At 44.2% G+C, this 23,170-nt stretch overlaps 2 protein-coding genes across 8 annotated transcripts in view; one reads left to right on the top strand and one right to left on the bottom strand.

Annotated features, from left to right (window-relative positions):
* The window catches only part of ILDR2 (immunoglobulin like domain containing receptor 2), a 52,655-nt gene extending 51,389 nt beyond the window's left edge, over positions 1-1,266 (top strand). For all 7 annotated transcript variants that reach the window (XM_030580957.1, XM_030580939.1, XM_030580927.1 and 4 more), the window contains one exon: positions 345-1,266. Coding sequence is in view for 4 of the 7 variants with exons in the window: in XM_030580977.1 (XP_030436837.1) it covers positions 345-380 (36 nt within the window). In the remaining 3 variants the exon portion in view is untranslated. The remainder of the gene's footprint in view (positions 1-344) is intronic.
* A 20,357-nt stretch (positions 1,267-21,623) lies between these two features.
* On the bottom strand, positions 21,624-22,778 carry LOC115644320 (zinc finger protein 436-like). Its single transcript, XM_030548517.1, has 2 exons — positions 22,330-22,778; positions 21,624-22,119 (listed from the first exon to the last, which is right to left on the bottom strand). The coding sequence occupies exons 1-2, from the start codon at positions 22,776-22,778 to the stop codon at positions 21,624-21,626; spliced, it is 945 nt and encodes a 314-aa protein (XP_030404377.1).
* Between the last annotated feature and the right edge of the window lie 392 nt (positions 22,779-23,170).

Here is a 23,170-nt window from a genome sequence, read left to right as displayed (position 1 = left end):
GTGGGGAGGAGCAAATTCCTGCTCCAGTCTGGTTTGTGGGGTCACTGAATCTGTTCAAAGGCCTTGGTAGGTAAGGGTGTTGGATGTCCCCTTAGTGGAATACATCCCTCAACTTGGGTAGTGTGATCAATACCCTCTGAGCTTAGTTAGTGTGTGTAAGAGAACGGGGGGCCTGCAGCTTAGTGTGGGGGTGCCTGCCCCCTTGGCAGCAGGTACATTCAGCACTCTCTGGTGAAGCTAATGCCATTCATTCTATTTTGCAGGCCCCCACCCTGCCAAGCTGCCTCTTTCTCCTGGTTCCACATGTGATTTTATGTTTACATTTCTTCTTTTCTCTCCCTCAGAATGATTTCCCAACCAGGATGTCCCTTGTGGTTTGATGTTGTCACAGAAGAGTCGTGTTGATGGGTACCATGAGGTGGCCGTGAGGCTGAGATACAGAGCTCTGAGCAAACAGGTCCCAATGAACCTTTGCAGCCACCAGCCATGGACATTCTCTTTCAATTGTCTGTTTCACCATGGGAGTGGAGGCCATCTGTAGAGGCAGACTCCAACGAATAGCTCTCATCCCACTTGCTGTGGGAGAGTCCTCCAGGAAGATCAATGATGGGGCTCTCTTTGGAACTCTGTTCCACATTGCAAGGCAGCTGTCACCATATTTCGTATCCCAAGGGTCCCAAACTGAAAGAGAGGCTGGCTTCTTGCCTCTCACCCAAGAATGCCTCATCCCACATTAGGAGAGGCCTATCTCCATACTGCTTGCTCTCACTGTTTCCCATGACCTAGACTTGGAAGGAAGTTGTCTTCATGCCTCTCACACTCAGAGCCTTAGGAGGTGGGGACTGCCTCTCACGCTCATCACATCGAGATGTCTCCATGTCTCATCTCTTCCATGCTGGGAGGAGGCCTCATTCTAAGAACTGCAGGTTTCCTCAAGATGGCAAGGTCCCCATCCCCTGAAAGTTCTGAAAGAAAATCTCTAGCAAAAAAACGCTGAGCGTGGCACTATGCTAAGGGCTGAGCAGGGAGAGAAACAAATGTGGGTTGGTTTGTTTGATATTTTTAGTCCTATTCATTCAGTGATGGGAACTGCGAGTGAGATTTTATGTACTGTTTTAAAAGTGGATCTAAGTAGATTTTATTGTAATGAGAACATAACATTGTTCTTCTCACTGTTGCTTGTCTTGATATGTGTGGATTTCTTTGAGGCTGAGATATGACCATATAAAGCTTCAGATGGGTAATCTGATCATATGACAAACCCAGCTCGACCTTGTCACTGTTCTGTTTGTGGTGTCAACACACTGCTCTGGACAGTGGGCTTTTTGTTTTAAAGAAACAAGAAGGAAAAAATCTTGGTGTGAGAGAGAAGCTATGGCTCTTCCTTCTGCAAGGATCAGCATTATCCCTTTCTGGTTACCAATCCAGGACATCCGACAGAGAAACAACAGAAACTGAAAAAAAAAATATCTTGGCTGAAACACACACTTAAAAATCACCACATTCCAGTTACTTCCAGGTCGCCCACTTCCATCTTGACATGATTTTAGTGCCCGATGTTTCAGGAACAGCTGAATTTAGAAATGTGTGCTTCACACCATCTGGAAGCATGACATTTCTGCTTTCAAAGAGTATAATATAGTCATTTCTCACTCTGATTTAATTTCTAGCTGCTAAAATCATGGTGGAATTCATGTGGAGGGGAAAAAAAGACATGGTGATCAGAACATGGTTTTAACTTCCACCTGCTAGGGCTAGAAATTAACGGGCACCTTATATCAGTGGGATGGCCAGCATTCCCCTGTGACATACAGCCTTTCTGTTCCAAAAGTTAATAAGTATCTGGTCTTAAATTTGTTGCTAAGTGCTCTGCAGGATTGGACCTTGCAGCAGTGTGATTCTCTGTCCCTATTTATTAACGTAGCTGCAGTGGTCCATGACTGTTACGAACTTCTCTTTGGATTTGCTTTGAACTTGGCACTTTCCTTGCCATATACCGGTAATTACTCAGCACCCTATTTTTGCCCTGGAATGGTGGGGGATAATCCCCAAGAATCTGATGTTGTCACTTGAAGTCATAGTGGGAGATGGAGATTATGGACCATGTGTTAGAGCAGTGGTTCACGACCAGGTGGGGGGCCACAAGCAGGTTTCAGGGGGGCCACCAAAATACATCAGAGAGCAGGGCTGGCATTAGACTAACTGGGGCCTGGAGCTGAAGCCCAATCTCTACTACCTTGGGCTGAAGCCAAGGCCCGAGCAGTTTAGCTTCGTGAGGCCCCCTGTGGCTTGGAACCCTAGGCAGTTGCCCTGTTGGCTACCTCCTAATGCTGGCCCTGGCTTTTAATCTACTGGATATGCAGAAAAAGTTGTGGCACAGGCAGGCTGTGGAGTTTTTAGGGCATATTAGAGGGGGATGAGGGGGCTTAGAAAGAATATGGTAGAGAACGCCTAGGTTAGAGGAAGGATCCATTCCCATTCTCCCTCAGCACTCTAGTGAGTGTATCTTTGTAAATCCGAGAGAGATTGATCATCTTGTGAGCGCACACCATCCTTCTGGGTTTGTTCTCTGTTACTGTTAGAGAGAATAAATTTAAAGAAATTCATACTCTGCTCCTCATTAGTGTGTGATCCTGGAAAGTCCCAGCACCTGAGCCTCCCAAAGAAGAGCTAAGGAGGTTGAAGGAACTCATCCCATTGTGTCCTTTCTACCTGGCATCCAGCAACCCCAGAGACCATTATATGGGGAGATCTGAAAGAGCTCTGTCAGCCAGTACCATAGCAGGAGGGAGGAAAGAGAGGGATTTCAAGTTGTCTTGGAAATCTGTATTTCCCAAAGCATTCTGGAAATGGTAATAGAGTTGTGCCTCCTCCTTAAATCAGTCACTGGTTCATTTGATCAAACCCTCAGGAACCTAACTTAGATATTAAAAATAACACACCTCTTACCATGTATTTGGATCACATTTACTCATCTGAGGCTGATGCTTTAGGACATTTGAATCCTGGCTGTATAAGATTGCCATGTAGTTAATGAGGATGAAGTCACAGTTGTGAATGGGATAAATGCAGATTTGTAGACTATTTCTCTTAGATTTAGAATATCCTGGTAACATACTTATATCCTCTCTGTCTGACTCTCCACATGTCTTATATTACATTGAAACTTTAATGACTGGGAAAGAGTTGAAAGTAAAAAAAAAAGTGTTGATGTTTCTGATCAGGATAATTATACCTGGAAATGCACCAGGACTAGAGTCCAGGCACATTTTTTTCCTGGGTGACACACATAACATTCCAGTCTCAGAAAAGGACCACACTCCCCAAAGCCACATCAGGACACAGCACAGTCCATGCTGTTCCACTCTTAATCTATAATCTCCCAGTTTCTAAATAATTCACACCCCCCACACACACCTCACACACCTGCCTGGCTGTTTAATATTCTCTGTATGCAAATGAAATTCTATACACTTGGTGACTGAGACAAGCTGTAGACTGGATTATTTCTCAAATAGGGAGGGGGATCTCTGCACCAGCCCCAAATAGAACAGTTCATAAAATGTACAGGTGAAAGGGAACTGTGGTTTCTATAGCTACAAGAATCCATTGTCCCATAAATTGAAAAGCAGCACCAGCAGTGCTGTTCTAGCCCATGGGTTGATGTAGTGCTGGGAAGATTCACTTGTCATTGTTTCAGATGAGGAAAAATGGCAAGTGTTTATCCACTTAATCTGTCAGAACATCTGTAGAGTGACCAGCACTGTAAAATAAACCAACCTAAGTATTCCACTTAATCTGGGAGTAACCAGGATCTAAAATTCTAAATTCTCTATTGATCAATTGTATAGTTGGCTGTAGTGGGGTGGTCACCCACTCCTGCCTTAAAAGGCTTAAAACAGGTCAGGGAGAGGGCAGTGGCAAGGAGAGAAAAGCAGGGCTGATTGGGGAAAGCAGCCTCAGCTGGGGGCCACACCACAATCAGGCCAAGGCTGGCTTAATGAGGGCCCAGCTGGCCCTTATAAGAGGGCTGGGGCCAGAAACCAGAGACAGACTCTCTCTAGGTTTGAGAGAGAGGGAGCTGAGAGAAGGTACCTAGAGTGGAGCAGGGCTGGGGGAAGGCCAAGGGAGCTGGGGAGCTCTGGGCTGGAAACCCCCCCCCCCTGGCTGTGGTCTAGTGGAAAGCCAATTAGGTACTGGGGTTGCAGGGGGCAGCCTATGGGTAGGCAGAGGCAGCAGGTCCAACCCTCACCTCCACCCCCTGCTGCCTATGATGAGTGGCTTACACTGCAGTCTGCCCTGGTGAGTGGGGGCTAGATGGTGACTGTCAGCCCATGACCAAGGCCAGGTGGGGATAGAGGATTGGGGGTTCCCCTGAGTGGGGAGACCCTGAGACTGGGGGGGTATTGCCAGGGGGCAACACCTCAAAGACAAGGGGCACTAGGTCCTGGGAAGGACATAGAGGCCAGCAGCAGTGGGACACTAGCCTGCAGAGGGCGCTCCAGAGGCTAGAAATGCTAATTCCCTGAGATGACCAGCTGCAGTGGTGAGTCATGCACTGTGACACTGGCATAAAATTAAGATCCTTTCCCTGCAGGCTGTCAATATCTGAATCACATCAAGAACATGGATATTTTATAATCGCAACATGAAATGTAATCTCCCCCTCCTTTCTAGATTATTTGGGAGCAGGCAACACTCACCTGTGTGCCCAGATGCCTGATGATGTCAACAGTAAAGGAGATCTTGAGTATCCCAGTGGTGATACTGGACAGGTGGGAATCCTCTATCCACCCTCCTGTTCCATCATTTTACTTGTAAAGGAAATTAATCTTGGAGGTGCCTCTGCCTGGCTAGGCGCTGTACACACTTAAGGGTATGCCTTGGGAGCTTCTAGGAGTAACCCTGAGCTAATCTATGCTCAGAGTCTAACTCAAAAGTACCAATTTTAAATAATATACATCCAATATGCACTTAGATTAGAGTTAACAAACCTTTACTTAACAATTTAGAAACACATGATGTAACACACTGAGAATGAAAGTGCCACAACCACTTTAAATCAGCAGGGGGCACTTCAATAGATCAGTTAACTGCAGTTTACAGCGGTAAATGAAACTTCACCAATTGACATTTATGCTGGCACCATTTCCCCACCCCCTGAGCGTGTGCTCCTCTGAATTTCAGAGTTCTAGATGCTTGCATGGCGTACTTGCTGTCAAAGCTGAGGTCAGCACTCTGTTGGTCCAGTAAAGCAGTTCAGCCACAGCAACATGGGGAGAGCAATTCTAACTTGGGATCATTTCAAGCTGCACAACCCCTCTGAAAATCCCAGTTGTTATAGCCAGAGGTCAGTAACCCCAGATCTTGGTTAGACAATATGACCACTTCATATCTTCTCAGACTCAGAGAAATCCCTTAAAGTCTCTTTGCTACCTTCCTTCCCCTTCAAGCACTTTCCCAAACAACAAAGGTGGTGGTTACTCAGACTGCCTTTGCTCAAGGCCAACCTCAGTCAGTTCCGGGCACTGGACTGTTGCTGTGAAGCCCAGCAGTTGCCTCTGTGAGCCTCCCTGCTTGATCAAAGAGCCAGCAGCTCCTGGGTTGGACAGAGTTCCACAAAGCAATCTCAGCTTCCTTGACCAGCATCCCAGCTCCTCACCAAAATAGAGCCCAGTGCATGCTCTTTTTGCATCCCCTGGAAACAGAAGTCTCTCTCTTTTCCCAATGGAAGTTGTAATCTCTAAGGCTGACTTGCACTACTCAGAGCCTTCCTGACTGGAACACTCTCAGTTAAGCTCAGAGGCCCCTCTAAAGAAGCATCACTATGTTGACTAGCTAAGACAAGAGACACAATAAAAGAATACTTCTAAAATGTTTCAACTTTTAGAGCAGCAGCTGGATCTACCTTAGGCGGTCAATCCACTTGTTCTGACAGTGGATTGATGGAATGAGAGGATATATTTTAGCTAGCAATGAAAATGACTTCTCAGTGATCTTCAGCATTTCTCTGCAATACATTGTAAACCTGTCCAGGGATGATTTATGAGTAACCTCCCTGACAACTGAAATTGAAAACTAACAGATCAAGCATTAGAATATCTACAAACTTTGGGAAACAATTGCGAGTGTCTCCTGAAAGATGAGGGGCAGACTGTGGCAGGTCCCATGCTGGCATTGCAACTGAGGAAGAGGGACTGGCACTCTAAAATAAACCTCCTGTCCCTTGATAATCTGTGTTGAGGCCAATCATGTCCGTTAGTTCAAGGGCCAGACAATCCAGTGCCATGGCTCCACTTCCCCTTCTGTATCAGTCAGTGGAACCATGGTGCATCCTTTTAAAAGGTATCAGAGCTCCCACTCCGACTTGTGCTTCCCCAGTGACCCAAGGAATTCTGGCTGTGAGTCAGCCAAATGCCTCTGGGGTCACCTGCTGGCATGGAATATGTCCTCAGCCCCTGCTTAATGTTCACACGAAGCCCTGGTGGTGCTTTGTAGAGGCCTATTTTGTTTACATTTCACTTTCCTTTTCCAACCAATATATTGTAGATTTGAGAAAATCTTGATCCCCACCCCTAAAGCAACTGAAGAAATACAGACTGGATCCAACTTCTTCCCCATGCTAGACAAGGGCACCACCACAAGACCAACAGTCAGTTACATTTAAACTAGTGGAATTTCCTGTTTCTTGAACTTGTAGGACAGGTGATACCAAGGCTGAGCTGAGCTGTTCAATTTTCAAAAGCTGCATCAGCTTTATGAGTTTCCCAGACATGACCGTGGGCTGGGGTTCTTTCCTTAATGGAAGTGTATTAGAACTTAAGAACTAGCCCATTAGTGCTGGTCCTGGACTATTTGAGTCAATGGAGAGGGTAGTGTGACCCTTCCAAGGGCAGCTCTAGCTTTTTTGCCACCCCAAGCATGGCAGGCAGGCTTCCTTAGGCGGCTTGCCTGCGGGAGGTCCCTGGTCCTGCGGATTCGCCATACCTGCTGCTGAATTGCTGCTGAATCCATGGGACTGGTGGACCTCCCGCAGGCAAGCTGCTGAAGGCTGCCTGACTGCTGCCCTTGCAGGGACCAGCAGGGCATCCCCTGCGGCTTGCTGCCCCAGGCACACGCTTGGAGCACTGGTGCCTGGAGCCGCCGCTGAACCCTTCCTTTTATTATTTTCTACCCCTCTTCAAATATTTTCCCTAATAGGGGCCCAATCATGCTAGAACTGAGCACTCTCAATTCCCACTGATTTCAATTGGTGTTGATGTCACTCAGTATTAGGCTGAAAATATTTGGCACTTTGTTCCATCCATTTGGCCTTCCATGCTCAAAATTTCTACTTTTGTCAGTTGGAGTCTGGGGTACTCTCAGTAGCTCACAGGATCAAGCCCTTGATCAGTAATAGGTCAAACCCAGCACCATAACAAAATTTAACCCAGCCTGTTACTAAAAGAAAGAGTAAAATTAGTTTCAAGATCTTTCTGGAGGAAGCTAGTGATATCAGCAGGTTGCTAAGTCACAGATAGAATGGTAAAAGGATGTTAGGAGCACAAAAAGTTAGTCACTGCAATGGAGATCTGGACTTAACTCATCCCTTCTGAGGGGACATTTTTCAAGAACTTTGAGCAAAAACCCTTGTGATCACTAACGTTTCGGGGAGTTAGATACAAACACACACATGCTTTCCCCACTGGGTATGTGACCAGACAATGAAAGTTTGTACAAATGGTTAATGCTTATATTTGATATCCTGCTGGAGAGTTTTGCTGGGTGACATTTCCCTGCAGCTGGAATTCTCCCTTTCTAGCTTGCTCCTGCAGTTCCAGCTGGTCCTAGACAAATTAATGTTTTATGTGTCAAACTCAGCGGTGACTATTTTCCTAGCACCCCTTTGAACTCTAAAAACTCTTTTCTCCAAGGAGAGACAGCTTAGTTTCTGGCCTATCAAAAGCAAACCATCTGACAAGTGGTGACTATTGATATTTTAAAATAAAATATTGCCAATTTTATTATTTTTAAATCTACCAATAAAGTGTATTTACCCTACATATGTTACGCTGAAAATTCGTGAATGGGAAAACCAAACACGTAGCATGAAGATTATCTTCCTGAGAAACAACCACCGGGATGAATATTCCTTTTTTCCCTGGGAATGCCTATAAGATTTCATGGGTGAAATTCTGCTCTGTGCCTCTAAGAGGTGCAGCACAGAACTCATAGCTCAGGAGGAGGCAGAGGGCTAAAGTGATTTTAAGCCACTTTTGAATCCTCCCAATTCTGGATTGCTCCCTGCGGCCAACGAAGCCCCTGGTATAATTTATACAGCCAGGGGTCTGTGGAAATTACAGCAGCCATCCTGTTGCTCCAGATTTGAGAGGTGTATGTACCGCAGAATTCAATTAAGCTAATTGCAACCATATTATGTGCATTCAGCCACCATGAATTAATAAAATAGAACACCACATAGTTAAGGGTTAATTTGAACAAGCAGGGCTTTGGGAGGCAAGGTCAAATGCTAGCTGCATGCCTGTTGTTTCTGCTAATCAGAAAAGGAGGAGGGGAGAAAAGAGTCAACAAACTGAGACTGAAAGAAAATAGGTGGATTGAAACCTTGAGTTTTGGGTGTCTTTGATATAGAAGCTTATTTATGACTAAGATTGTTAGGAATGTTTGTTGCTAAGTAGTTTATTGAAGTTAAGAGAAGTGATGACCTGGTAGGGGTCACTATGAGCTATGTGTTTCATAAGTTAGTTACAAAAGACTAGCTAATAGAGTGTACTTTGGAGCAGTTCTCTAAAGCTATCCTGAGAAACTTTTTCCTGACACCATACTCCCCCGTGGGGAAGCAACTGGCCATCATGAACCTGTTGTAAATTACTCAATACCCTCTCAGATTCTAGGTAATTCCCTATTGTGGGATGTTCTAAACCTATTACGTATGTCTGTGTGTGCTTGAATCCAATACATTGTAGTTTTGACTCACTTGTGTTAAGCTTTCATCAGAGGGAATTGCTGCATTCCCCTTGATTTATTCCTGACACCACCTGGAGTGAAATAGTGCTTTGGGTTCTGAAAACCCTGGGTAACAATCCCAGCAGGCTACAGCATGACCCAGAATCTCTGCAGTGCTGAATCCCCACTCCTGGTAGGCCAGGATATCTGAGTGGGGCTTTGAAGGACAAACTTATGGCTGACTTCTGCAGTGGCTGGGCCAGAAGAATCTTCTCTCAGCTGGATATGAGGTTTTTAGGGCCCCTTACCACTGTTCTGGTTATTTTACCTAGTAGTAAATAACAGAATGGGGGTGAAGAGTTCAGCCCCTGAGCCCATAAATCTCATGCACCACTCTCTCTCAAATGTCCCTCATTCTGGGGGACAGCTCAAAGTTCCCTACATTCCACACACATCTTATGTTCTCTCCCCTTTATTATTTAAAATGACAGGCATCAGAAATAAAGGATCATGCAGTTGAGGTTATAGAAAGTGTTGCTGACACTAAATAAATCAGTCCCACATCCTTTCAAGTTTCCTGCATAATTAATGTTGTGTGATCCTCATTATAGGCCTTCGTTATGCTTGGTGGCCCATTTTGGGGCATTGATAGGTTGAGAGGCATTCACCTACATCACTCCTCTACTGTTCTAGCCTTTTGTTCAAGCTCTTCTTTGGCTCCTGTCTTCTCTCTTCCCACTCCCCTCTTTTCTGTGCTATCCTTCATTAAACCTTCAATCTTCCACTTAAGGGAACACTGTCAGCTTAGATTTGGCCCCAAAACAGTTTTAAAAAAATAACCACCAAAACAGAAAAGTTTCCATTAATACCTTAAAATTCTATGCAGAACATAGTTTTGAAACATACAAGCATTCCCCAGCACTATTTGCAACCCCAGTCTTGTTACACTAGGAACCTTGAAGTGAAAACAACTAAAAACAAAAAAGGAAATTCACTTCATAGATTTTCATTACTCACACAGAGATATATTAAAAAGAAACCCAATGGCATATGCCATGGAAGGTAACTAGAGTCTAAGGTGTTATTAGTAACAGAGAAGGTAATGGGTTTAAAAGAATGAGCTTTAAATTAACAGATTCCTTTTAAAAGTACAGTTGGGGTCTAAAAAAGCAAGTTTGCAGGAGACTTCATATTTATTGTCTCAACAATTTTAGGTCAGATCGGTTCACTTTATAAGTAAAAATTTGTTTCTCCCTAGCTACCACATCTGCAAACTTTTCACGCATTCTGAAAGTCAACCATCACTCCCCTTCCCCATCATAAAGATCCTGCAGGCCAAATCAGGCCCTTAACAGTCAAACTAGCTTATTATCTCCCATTTATCAGAGAGGTAGCCATGTTAGTCTGGATCTGCAAAAGCAGCAGAGTCCTGTAGCACCTTATAGACTAACAGACATATTGGAGCATGAGCTTTTGCATCCAACGAAGTGGGTATTCACCCACAAAAGTTCATGCTCCAATATGTCTGTTAGTCTATAAGATGCCACAGCACACTTTGTTGCTTTTATCTCCCATTTATACACTTAGACACAGCTGTGCAATCCAATCAGCTCCAAATTATCTTCTCCCTCACACCTGTATAGCCCAACGGGCTTCAAATTGGGCCCTCAGTTACACTTGTACAACTACATTGTGCTTAGGAGGGACTTACACTTCAAAGAAGCCACCATAGTGCGATAGTGAATGCAGAGTATGGGCTGTTTAAAGGGATGTTAGGATGAGGTCCACAAATAGACAATGCTGAGTGTCATGATGCCTAACTTTTCGTTTCCTAGAAAATCACAGCAACAACACTGGGATCTATAAAGGCAGAGTTAGGCACTGAGGTTCCCTGTGCAGTGAATGGGAGAGGTAGGTGCCTTACAATGCAATCTACAAAGCCAGTGTGCTAGGAGGGGAGCCCCGTAAGCTAGCTAATGGGAGATGCTAATGAGAGAGGTGTGTGCTAAGCCTCAACCCTCTCCCGAAGATAGGTGCCTAAGCCTAAATCCAGGCTGCAGTGTAGTGCTCATGTCTGCTAAAAATCCACCAATGAGGAGAAGATAGACATTTGGCCACCTAAGGTGTATGCAGGGCCTGAAACAAAATGGCTAGGGGTGGAATGAAAGAAGGAGAAAGAGGAGCTTCCCTTATAACCTTTAGCCTCACATACTCATGCACAATGTGGGAGAGACCCAGTTCAAGGCCCCCCTCCTCCTGATGGGGAGAAGGGATTTGAATAGGGATCAGCCACCTGTCAGCTCAGCACCCTAACCACTAGGATTATAGAGTCATTCTAACTTTTGCTTTGGCTCAGTTAATATTTATGTATGCCCTTGCTTAATTAACAGGGAACAATTTCAATAAGAGAGGTTGAGGAAGCCCCTATTAGAATAGTCCACAGCCTAGTGACTGGGGCACTCACCTCAGGATTGACTGAGGCCTGTTCAAACCCCTTCTACCCCTCAGGAAGAGAAAGGGACTTGAACCAGGCTCTCCCTAACCCTGGGTGAGGCCCCTCCCCTGGCTGTTTTGTGTGGACTAGCCTGAAGGGGTCAATCCCATAGGGTATACTCAGCGGCTGCCTACTGTATCTGCCCTCCTGTGACTTAGATAGTCGAATACCTATCTAACATCTTTCCCAGCTTGTTAATCACTCTGGGGCATAGGTGGGAGATGGCATCTGAGTGCCTACCGCAGTAGCGCACATGCCGAGGCAGGAGATAAGTGCCTGGAGTGATGCTGCAGTGTACACCCCCAGAGGGAAAAAAATTAGGCACCAAGTGAGGTTAGGCACCTACAGGCTTAGGCAGCAGCCAGGCTGCTGTTCTGTGGATCACAATGATTCCTAAAAATAGGCCTTCGGTGCCTAAGTACTTTTGTGGATTGCAGCCTGTGTGCCCAACTGCTAGTGATTCCCATAAGCCCCCTTTGAAAATCCAGTCATGGTACCTAATCCCCTTGTTGTTGTATTCACGGGTTATGCATTGCTCATGTACATGGCAATCTTTTTTTCTCCCAGTATGCCAGGAGCAAGTTGTTCTGTTTAACTGCACTCAGCTTTTGTTACTGCTCCTGTGATCTTCTCTCACACTGAGGTTATTTTCAAAAGAAAAAAAGAAATAATAATGCCAAAGATAATGGGGAAAAATAACAGAACGTTTATTTATTTTTTTAATATCTGGTGTGTTTTTCTCATCCACTCTTCTCATCCACCGTTATCCACTTGTCAAAATTTTAAAGCAGGAAAAACGAATGCCAATCTGCCCTGATTATCCTGTAGGTAAGTAATTTGTTCCCTTTCTCTCAAGAATCCGAGTAACTTTGCTTTAGTCTACCCATAGGGCATATTTGCTCATTTTTTGTAGGCCTACAGACTTCTTTTGCACTGGTTTTATTGGTGCAAATTAGGGCTGTTGATTAATTGCAGTTAATTCATGCAATTAGTTAAAAGATTAATCATGATTAAAAAAAGTATGGCTATTAATCACAGTTTTAATTGTACTGTTAAACAATAGAATACCAATTGAAATTATTAAATATTTTGGATGTTTTTCTACAATTTCAAATATATTGTATTCTGTGTGGTAATTAAAATCAAAGTGTATATTACTTTTTATTACAAATATTTGCACTGTAAAAATGATAAACAGAAGAAACCGTGTTTTTCAATTCACCTCATACAAGTACTGTAATGCAATCTCTTTGTTGTAAAAGTGCAACTTACAAATGTAGATTTTTTTGCTACATACCTGCACTCAAAAACAAAACAAAGTAAAACTTCGAGCCTACAAGTCCACTCAGTCCTGCTTCTTGTTCAGCCAATTGCTAAGACAAACAAGTTTGTTTACATTTACAGGAGATAATGCTGCTCTCTTCTTATTTACGTCACCAGAAAGTGAGAACAGGCATTTGCCTGGTACTTTTGTAGGTGGCATCACAAGGTATTTATGTGCCAGATATGCTAAACATTTATATGCCACTTCATGCTTTGGTCACCATTCCAGAGGGCAGCATTATCTCCCGCAAATCTAACCAAATATGTTTGTTTGAGTGATTGGCTGAACAAGAAGTAGGACTGAGTGGACTTGCAGCTATTTAAATTTTACATTATTTTATTTTTGAATGCAGTTCTTTTTTTACATAATTCTACATTTGTAAGTTCAACTTTCATGATAAAGAGATTGCACTACAGTACTTGTATTCAGGGAATTGAAAAACACTATTTCTTTTTTTTTTTTTGCAGTGCAAATACTTGTAATCAAAAATAAATAAAAAGTGAGCACTGTACACTTTGTATTCTGTGTTGTAACTGAAATCAATATATTGAAAATGTAGCAAACATCCAAAATATTTAAATAAATCGTATTCTATTATTGTTTAACAGTGCAATTAATCACAATTAATTTTTTTAATCGTGTGATTAATTGCAATTACTTTTTTAATTGCTTGACAGCCCTGGTGTAAATGCTTTTATTTTGCTTGTTTGAGCCTCTTGCACGCTCCCTTCTCCCTAAAAGTCTGAATTCACTTTGTTCTTTCTCATAACCAATTGTATGTATTCCACCAACCACCCCCCCGCATGTTTTAAATTAATGGTGAGAAACCACAGAATGTTCGGAACTTGATTTGACAAGCAGTTACATGTGTGGATGCATATCCACTGAGAGGCAGCATTATCCACGGATTAGATCCAGAGTCAAGAGAACTGTGTTCAGTTCCCAGTTTTGCCATACATTTGTTGTGGGACCTTGGGCAAGTCACATCATCTCTCTGGCCTGGGCTACACTGGTGTGTGTGTGTTTGAACTAAGATAGGCAACTTCAACTATGTGAATAGTGTAGCTGAAGTCGAAGTATCCTAGTTCAACTTATCTGGCTGTCCTCACGGCAGCGAGTCAAGCGCCGTGGCTCCCCCATCGACTCCGCTTACTCCTCCTGCTGAGGTGGAGTACAGGCGTTGATTCGGGGATCGATTTATTGCATCTAGATAAAATCGATCCCCGATACATCGAACATTACCGGTCAATCCGGTAGGTAGTATAGCTGTACCCTTTGTTTCTGTTTTCCCAATGACAAAGTGGGGATAGTATATACTGATCTGTCCCACGAGGAAATTGAAAGGGTTAGATAATATTTGTAAAGTGCTGATGGGCCCAAACCAAAACCTCAGATTTGTTTTTCTTGGACTTTGGGAAAAGTCAAATCTTGATCCAAACTTCATTTCTGTCCCCATTTTCCATTATGAGCTGAACCAAAAGCCCAGCCCTAAACTTTAGAAAAGTTGGATCCAGATCCAGATTTTGTGGTTGGGGACCATCTGTATGCTCTCAGTCTACTGGATCTACAAACATAGGGTGGAAATCTCATGAGAACAAGCTCACCCTTCTGAGCTATACACTGCTTCCTAGTGTTGGCCAGACCCTCTCCTGGAGATTTTCAGCACTCTTATGTCCATTCCCAGCCTAACCCAGCAAGCACAAAGGCAGCAGCAAAAAAAAAAAAAATTTTTTTTAAAAAAGCCTGGCTTTTTTAAACGTGAAAAGATGTTTGAGGTTTTTCATCATTTAGGCAAAGGAGCTCCTTGATTTTAACAGGTTTGCCTGACTCTGCTTTATATGCTTCACACAAGGTGGCATCACAGCATTTCCAGACATGGTATAGGAGAAGAGATCATGAAATTTCTTTTCTCTCTGTGTGACCTTGAACATCCCATGTTTCTGTACTCTAGTGTTGGGATGAAGCGCCATCTGGTGGCTTTCATAGACCTTTGCATTAACGTCTTCATAGATAAGGTTACAACCAAGCACCACTTTAGCCCCTCAGTGTTTTGGCTTGAAAACTGCCACATTTACTCTGAAGGCAAAGAAAGTTTCTGCAGAGTCTGAACACAATTAATAGGTAATTAAAACCACTGTGATTTGAAATTCTGACTTTTGTCTGTTTCTTCGACTTCCATTATCTTGAGAAGAATAGTCCTCATGTTTTCAAAGTAGTACCATGTCTCATTGCCCATTAGACTGTTTGTTGAAAAGTTTAATTACACTGAGTATCTTTTGTGATTACCAGATTTAAATTAGCTCTGTTTGAAAATATTTGCAAAGTGTTTAATGTACCCTTTTTTCTCTCCAGCAAAACCACATACCACCACAAAGTCTGATGAGGGGTTTTTCAAGAGTTGAAGTAGTAAAAGGTTACACTACTGCTCAGGCAATTCATTTCAGAGAGTAAAGGTTTAGACTATTATGAATTAAAGTAGAAATGGGATTTACACCTGCATTTCAAAGCCTTCACAGTACAGGCATGTTCAGATGATCCAAGATTTTGGTTCAGCCCATTGTAAAGATGAGGGTTATTTGCAAAATTCAGATCCAGATCTCATTTTGGATTCAGAGTTCTTGGATATTTAGGTACAGACTCTTGGTTCAAGCTCATCTCTAAATTGGAAAAATAAATATGTCTCCCAAAAAATGTTGTCAGGGAACATTAAGTCTTGGTCATTAGCTTAACTCTTTATTTTTTCTTTTTAGTTACATGCCAGACTTGTTTTCATCGCCCCTGCCCTGTAGCAGGTGTCAGTTATTTGCATTTTCTAACTATGACATATTAGCTGCAAGCAGTAGATTATTCAGTGGTTTTCTCACTGAATACATACGGCAGGGTAAAGGTAGCACTATTCAGATGTGTAGTTTTACTAAAGATCCAGCTGAACATTTCATTTATTTGACTCCTTGAAGTTCAGTGTTTCTTGACAAAATCCCAGGTTGCCATTTTATCTGCATCCAATCCAGCAGAAGGGCCTGATCCTGCTTTTACTGAAGTCAGCATTTTTATCAAGGACTTAGAGTAGGATTGGGCCATGAATCTGGGATCTTTTGGCATACCCCGTGCGGACTCTTCACTTGGGGAGAGATACCATTCAAAGATGCTAGCGCTGGATAGCCATCAATATAGAGATGCAGTAACCTGTTCAGTGTGCTAAAAAACAGTGAGATTTGTTTTCTGTTGGAATACTAGTTTTGCACATCTCCCCTCCAATTCTCAATGTTGTTTCCGCTTCAAATGGAGCATGTTTGGCCTATTGCTAGGGGACAATATATAGTCCACATTTTAGGATGGGGGGGGATGTGGAAGAGGGGAAATCATTGCTGAGCCATGGGACTCAAAGAACCTCTTTGCCTTGGATTTTCAAGAGGCTAAGGGAGTTAGGTGTTCAGGTGCCAGTGAATTTCAGTGGGATTTGAGCCCCTAGTCCCTTAGTGTCTAATGAAAATCCCAGGCTTTGTGCTTATTTTCTCTGGGACATCACATCGAAGGTCTCAACCATTTATCACCAATGGTTTGTACTTCTATACAAGGATCACAAACTATTATTCTTAATAAATGTATCCATACAGAGAACAAATTCTGATTTGTAATTAATATGTTTCCTGACATTTCAAAAAACAATATCTTTCTCAGAGCAGAGAGGGAGTTTAACACCCTCCCCAAGCTTTCCCAGAGGAATAAGAGGCAGTTTGGAGGGACAGTTGGAAGTTGTCCCTTCTCTCCAGACCTGCAAGAATCAGTGACTAGGAATGCTGTTTCTTAAAAGAGAAAGGTCTTTGTTGTCCAGATTGCTATGATGCTCTTTATGGTCTTGTGTTTCTAGCTTCTAACAACCTTAGTCTTAATACATGAGTGTAAACAATGGAGGGGCTTGCGGGATGGGGGGATTAGTCTCCCGATAACAAATAAGTTATGGATTGTATTAATAAACACTGAATTTGGAACAGAAGCTTGTTTATTTCATTTAATTATCAGTGGACAAACCACCACAGTACAAAACTGCTCGTTAAACCGATAGTCAACAGCTGCTATTTTATTATTGTTTAACTCTACCTGCCTAAATTAAAAAATGGTCTATGCTCTTGTAAGAAGATTTAGGCCGGAGTAATTAGGTTCTAGGAATACATTCTTATGCTCAGATCCTCCAGAAATTTATGCACCTGCTTAACTTGACTCCTGGGACTATGCACAGTAGTCAATTGAAAACATGCATAAATGTTTGCAGGATTGAGGCCCTGGGCTTGATGTTTTTGAAGTGCCAAACACCCACAGTTCCAGATGAAACCACTGGCAGGTCTGGGTGCTCAAAATCACTGAAAATTTAGCTCTACTTACATATAAATATATTTATTTTCACCATTTTTGATGTTATGTGATTTAGCTTGGTCCTTGTAAACAGCTGTAAAATAAATGCTTGTGCAGCAGGATCTTTATAAGCCGGACGCTCCATCCTGATTTAGTACAGCTTCCTAATCAAGACAGAGTACCATTTTGTACTTGCAATGATTGTCCAGCTTGTGTCAAATCTGTTCACTTACTCAGGAATTAGGAGTTACGTTGAGCTGCCAATGAGAAGTGGCTTAAAAGGAGTTAAATTGCAACTGAGCTAGTGAAAGTGTAAGGCCACAACATTTCTATCAGAAGCCTGAAGACAACTAACTTTGAAGAATTTTTGAAAAGGCCAGGGCAGGGATGGCTGTTGAGGCACTTTGTGTTGTTAAACCAACAGTAGAGGTCTTTGGAGGGGAAACATAGTCCAGCCCCTGAGCATCAGAGGGGCATGAAATCCTTATACTCTAGAAGAATCACTTCATCACCTGCAGGAAGCCAATTAAGCAGCAGTCACTGCTAGCTCAGTTTAATTGGGTTCCCTGTTAAACATCCCGATTAAGATGAATTCAAGATTAGGATTGTCCCAATTAATGGGAGTAACAAAAAGAAACATGGTCAAAATATTGGGTACACTGTGTGTCCCTTAATGAGACAGGGCAGCTGTTAAGCACTTTTGTGGGGGAGGGATAGCTCAGTGGTTTGAGCATTGGCATGCTAAACCCAGCGTTGTGAGTTCTGCCTTTGAGGGGGCTACTTAGGGATCTGGGGCAAAATCAGTACTTGGTTCTGCTAGTGAAGGTAGGGGGCTGGACTCGATGACCTTTCAGGATCCCTTCCAGCTCTATGAGATAAGTATATCTCCATATATAATGAAAGAGTGGAGGAGAATGAAAAAAAACCCCACTGCTGTTTATTAAGAGCTAAATTCAATTCAAATTGCTGGCTTTTTCCAGGACTCCACCCACAGAGCTCTGTACCAGGACACTGAGCACAACACACACATCCAAAGAACCACAAGATAGCAGCATTGCATCATGAGAACTGGCATCAGCTCACTAATAATCTCAAGAGAAGAATGTTGCCATAATAAACGTGGTAAGAGATTGCACTTTCTTTCCTAGCTCCACCCACTTTGCCCGGGCCAACATTACAATGGGTATATTCATATCTGGAGTTAGTAACCACTGTCTCCAGATACTTACTGTTACAGCTGTAGCCAGCCCCCAGGAATGGTTAATCTTTTGGTCTGCATCATATATTGTACATCATGCTCCTTCCCCTCCTCTGAAATTGCAGGTTTCACTAAAGATAAAAAAAAAAAAGTACCGCAAACAATAAAATAAAATATGGCCAGAGTTTTTCTTCTGTAACTGTAGTCTGGCTGGAGGCTGATGTGCTGAGTTCTGATCATTAACATAGTATGGGCTAGATTCACAAATTACTTAGGTTTCAGAGTGGTAGTTTGTATCAGCAAAAACAATGAGGAGTCCTTGTGGCACCTTAGAGACTAACAAATAAATTTTTGTCTCCAAGGTGCCATAAGGGCTTCTTGTTGTTTTTACAAAGTACTTAGGTGCCTAACTGCTTCTTTAGGCACCTCAGGCCAGCATTAGTAGCACCCTCAGAACTGCCATTGAGCTACCATGTTTGTGCCAGCGGCATGTGCAAAGCCACCTAAGTCCTGATGCTGCTCCATAGCTCATGAACTGCTTGGAGCCGTAGCTCAGGATTCTCAAATGAGGCATCTCCCTACCTGTTTTACCACTGGGGCTGACCCAGGAGACTTTCTCAGAGCTCATCTACTGCATTGGGCGTCACACAAAAGACAGCCAGGAGTGAGAGAGAGAGCGAGCTGGTGTGTGTGTCTAGAAGACGCAGTGGTTAGGGCATGTACCTGGGATGCTGGGGAGCTGTATTCAAATCCTGGCTCTGCCTTATTTGGAGCAGGGACTTGAACACAGCTCTCCCAGGCAGGGCCGGCTCCAGTGTTTTTGCTGCTCCAAGCGGCAAGGGAAAAAAAAGTAAAAGCCGCCATCGGCAGCCCTTTGGTGGCAGCTCTACCGCCGCCACTTTATTTTTTGGTGGCGGGTCCTTTCCTCCGAGAGGGAGTGAGGGACCTGCTGCTGAAGAGCCGGAGGTGCCGCTCCTTTCTGTTGGCTGCCCCAAGCACCTACCTGGTGCGCTGGTGCCTGGAGCTGGCTCTGCTCCCAGGTCTGTAGTCTAATCACTAGGGTAGTAGGTAATTTAGACTGGATATAAATAATGAATGTAGGAAACCTGGGTTCAAGTCTCTGCTCCACATCCATTTTAATCCCATCATTGCACCAGTCCTTCAGTCACTCTAGACACTTGCAGGGTAGACATGAATCTCTAATGCAAAAATGCTTCTGTGGGGGGCTCCTTCCTCCACCATAGAGAAGCAAAAGAAGACACAATCCCAATTATTTTCCTTTGCAGGTCATCTGTAGAGGTGTTTCCCTAAATGCCTCACCTTGGGGTCCCAATACTGGCTGCAGAAGCAAGAGGAAGAGAGTCATGTGTAGCTCACCAAAAATGGAGCAACAGGGTCTGACGTATCCTCAAATGCACACACTGCTTGTCATTTGCACTTCTATTCTCCCCTACCCTGCCTTTACCCATACTGTTCCCTCTGCTCAGGGAGAGTGACTTCTGGCATACAGCAAAGTTCTTTACTTTTATTTTTTTAATGAAAGCCTACCAGCCCTGAGGGGACTGCAGGGCTAATCAGTAGTGCCTTCCACACAGGATGAAAATGAATGTCCATAATAATACCTTGTTTGTTCACAGCACCTTCCATCTGAGGAGCTCAAAAGTGCTTTACAAAAATGAATTAATCTGCACAACACACTGAGAAGTAGGTCAATATTAGCCCAATTTAACAGATGAGGAAACTGAGACCCAGAATTGAAGTGAGCTTCCCAAGGCCACATAGCAAATCAGTGTCAGATCCTAGCTCCCAAGTCTGTGTTTTAACCACTGGGCCATGCTGTATCTCTAGGGAGGTCTAGAAAGACTATACTTACATGCAGCTTCTGTAAAGCAAGGACTGGCTATGTAAATGGTCATTTAAGGAAAAGGCTTCAGTGGGAGTTTGTGCTCAATATAAAGCTTCCAACAGTTTCCCTGGAGGGTCCTTTCATGTGGTGGTGTCTTCTTAAGCCATGCTCTAAAATTGACTTGCTAACACAGCAATCACAAAGAAGTGGATGGGGACGAGAAACAGTATACAATGAGATCTTGGGAGTGTGCAGGACTCTTTGGACAGGTAAGGGGCTTCAGGGAGCTTGACCTGATCCAGCAGAGTACAGGAACTAGGCTGAACAGGCTGCTTGATCAATGACTGGTGCAGCGTGAGAGAGAAGCAGAGGGCAGTGTACACTGTGGAGGCTATTACACTGGTGCTTGCTGCCAACACTTGCACTGTATTGATGGAGACTGGCACAGTGGCAGATGCCATGGCATTAGCCTTGCTCAGGCCAAGTGCAATCCAAATGCCTGTGTGAACTGTTGGGAGGAATTTTGTTTGTGAAGGCATGTGTGCTACAGGAGCACTGGGGGATCCAAAGAGGGGCAAGGATGCCAAATTTCTATAGGGTAGACAAAGCTCAAGCGGGCAGGATCTTCTGATAAACCCAGAGTCCTCCTTTGAAAGCGTGGTGTTAAGTCCTGGGTCAAGTGCAGGGAACACATTTCTATGTCAGGTTAAGCACTTAGGCTATGTCTAGACTACCCGCCGTATTGGTGGGTTAAAATCGATTGCTCGGGGATCCATATATCGCGTCTCATCTAGACGCCATATATCGATCCCCGAGCGCGCTTATATCGATTCCGGAACTCCACCAACCCCAACGGAGTTGCAGAATCGACAGGGGGAGCCGCAAACATCGATCCCATGCGGTGAGGACGGGTGAGTAATCCGATCTTAGATATTCGACTTCAGCTACGTTATTCACGTAGCTGAAGTTGCGTATCTAAGATCGATTTCCCCCCGTAGTGTAGACCAGCCCTAAAACTTGGAAGCACATTTATCAAAGCAGACATTTTCAAAAGCATTCTCTTCTAATACTGGATGCCTAACCTGTGACACCCAGTGCCTGGGTTTCAGAGGTGCTGAGCTCCTGCAGCTCCCATTGACTTGCAGTTGTTAAGGGTCCGGCACCTCTGAAAATCATCTTCTGGATGTCTCGAGCTGGGCACTCAAAATCCAAAGTAATTTGGGGAAATCTGGGTCTACACATCTCAGCAGCATGATGTGACTCCATTTAATCTCATCCCTCCCCACAGCCTCCAAATGATCACTCCCACCATTGCCTGCCTCCCATCCACTAACTCATTGATTCCTGGCTAGTTCATCTCCTTTTCACACACACCGTTACTTCACTGCCCAGCACTGCCCCCCCATCCCCAGTCCCACAAGGCCTTGTGCCCAGCAGCCGATTGCTATGTGGCATACAGTCTCTAGTGCTTTCTGAACTGTGGCTGGAATTGGATGCTCTCCCTGCACTTGGTGCATTGGAAAGGTTTCTCTCCCCGGTGGATGCTTTGGTGGCTGCAAAGGGTGGTGTTCCGACTGAATGCCTTCCCACACTTGGCACAGCTATAGGGCTTCTCCCCAGCGTGGCTCCTCTGGTGACTGTGGAGGTTTGAGTGCTGGATGAAGTGCCACCCGCAGTCAGCGCACTGGTAGGGTCTCTCCCCAGTATGGGTTCTCTGATGCTTGATGAGGTGCAAGCTCATCTCAAAGCTTTTTCCGCAGACGGTGCAGGGATAGGATCTCTCCCCTGTATGGGTCCTGCGGTGCTGGAGGAGGTTGGAAATGTGGCTGAAGACCTTCCCGCAGTCCGGATATTTGTAGGGTCTCTCTTCCGTGTGGGTGATCTGGTGTCTAACCAGGATCGAGGTCTGAGCAAAGGTTTCCCTGCACTCGGCACACTGGTAGGGCATCTTCTCTGCCCTGTGGCCAATCAGTCCAGAGTGCGCTCTGACGTTTTTCGTGTAGCTGGTGCATTGGTAGGGTCTCTCTCTGGTGTGCACTCACTGGTGGGTGATGAGGATGGAGCTGATGATGAACCCTTTCCTGTACAGGTACATTTATAGGGCTTCTCTCCCATGTGAGTCCCCTGGTGTTTGACCAGATCTGACCTCTGCTGGAAACATTTCCCACACAGCACACTGATAAGGCTTCTCTCCTGTGTGGATCCACTGATGTTTCACCAGGTCTGAGCTCTGGTTGAAGCTCTTCCTGCACTGAGTGCATTTATAGGGCCTCTCCCCAGTGTGGGTCCTCTGATGTTTAATAAGGTCTGTGCTCCGGCCAGAGCTCTTCCCACGCTCCGTACAGTTATCGGGTTTCTCCCCCTCATGGATTCTCTGGAGGTTAATAAGGTTGGAGTGGATGCTGAAGCTCTTCCCACACTCCATGCATTTGTAGGGTCTCTCACCCATGTGAGTTCTCTGATGCAGAACGAGCTCAGCACTCCGGAGGAAGCTCTTCCCACTCTCAGCACATATGTAAGGTCTGTCCCTCATGTGGGTTCTCTGATGCTGGATAAGTTGTGAGCCCCAAGTGAAGCTTTTCCCGCACTCAGTACAGGTGTTTGGTTTCTCTCTCATCTGGGTTCTGCCCTTTGGGTCTCCTGCAGTATTTGAGAGAGGTTGTGTCTTGTCTCTTCTCTCCAGAGTTTTTCTGCTCTCTTTCTGACGTGTGCTAACCCAGACAGTTTCTTCCCTGGTCAGGACTCAGGGAAACATTCCTGTTAAAGCTTTCTAATCACAACCCAAGTGATCTCTCAGAGCCTTCCTGCTGAGGATTTTGCACCTCTCATCATTTGCACTCATCATCCCATCATCTGCTGGAAAGAAGGAAAATTCAGACATGATTCATGTCCTTTATTTGACAGAATGAAAACTTTGGGAAGGGAAATTGCAAAGGGATGAGAGTTGTTGGTTTTTTTATTTGTAAAAAGTGTTGATAAGCTTGAAAATCCCACAAAACTCTTTCCTAG

This window comes from Gopherus evgoodei, chromosome 1, assembly GCF_007399415.2.
Source record: "Gopherus evgoodei ecotype Sinaloan lineage chromosome 1, rGopEvg1_v1.p, whole genome shotgun sequence".
Lineage (NCBI taxonomy): Eukaryota > Metazoa > Chordata > Testudines > Testudinidae > Gopherus > Gopherus evgoodei.
The sequence above is the reverse complement of the archived record's forward strand: the minus strand, read 5'-3'. Positions and strand labels throughout refer to the sequence as shown.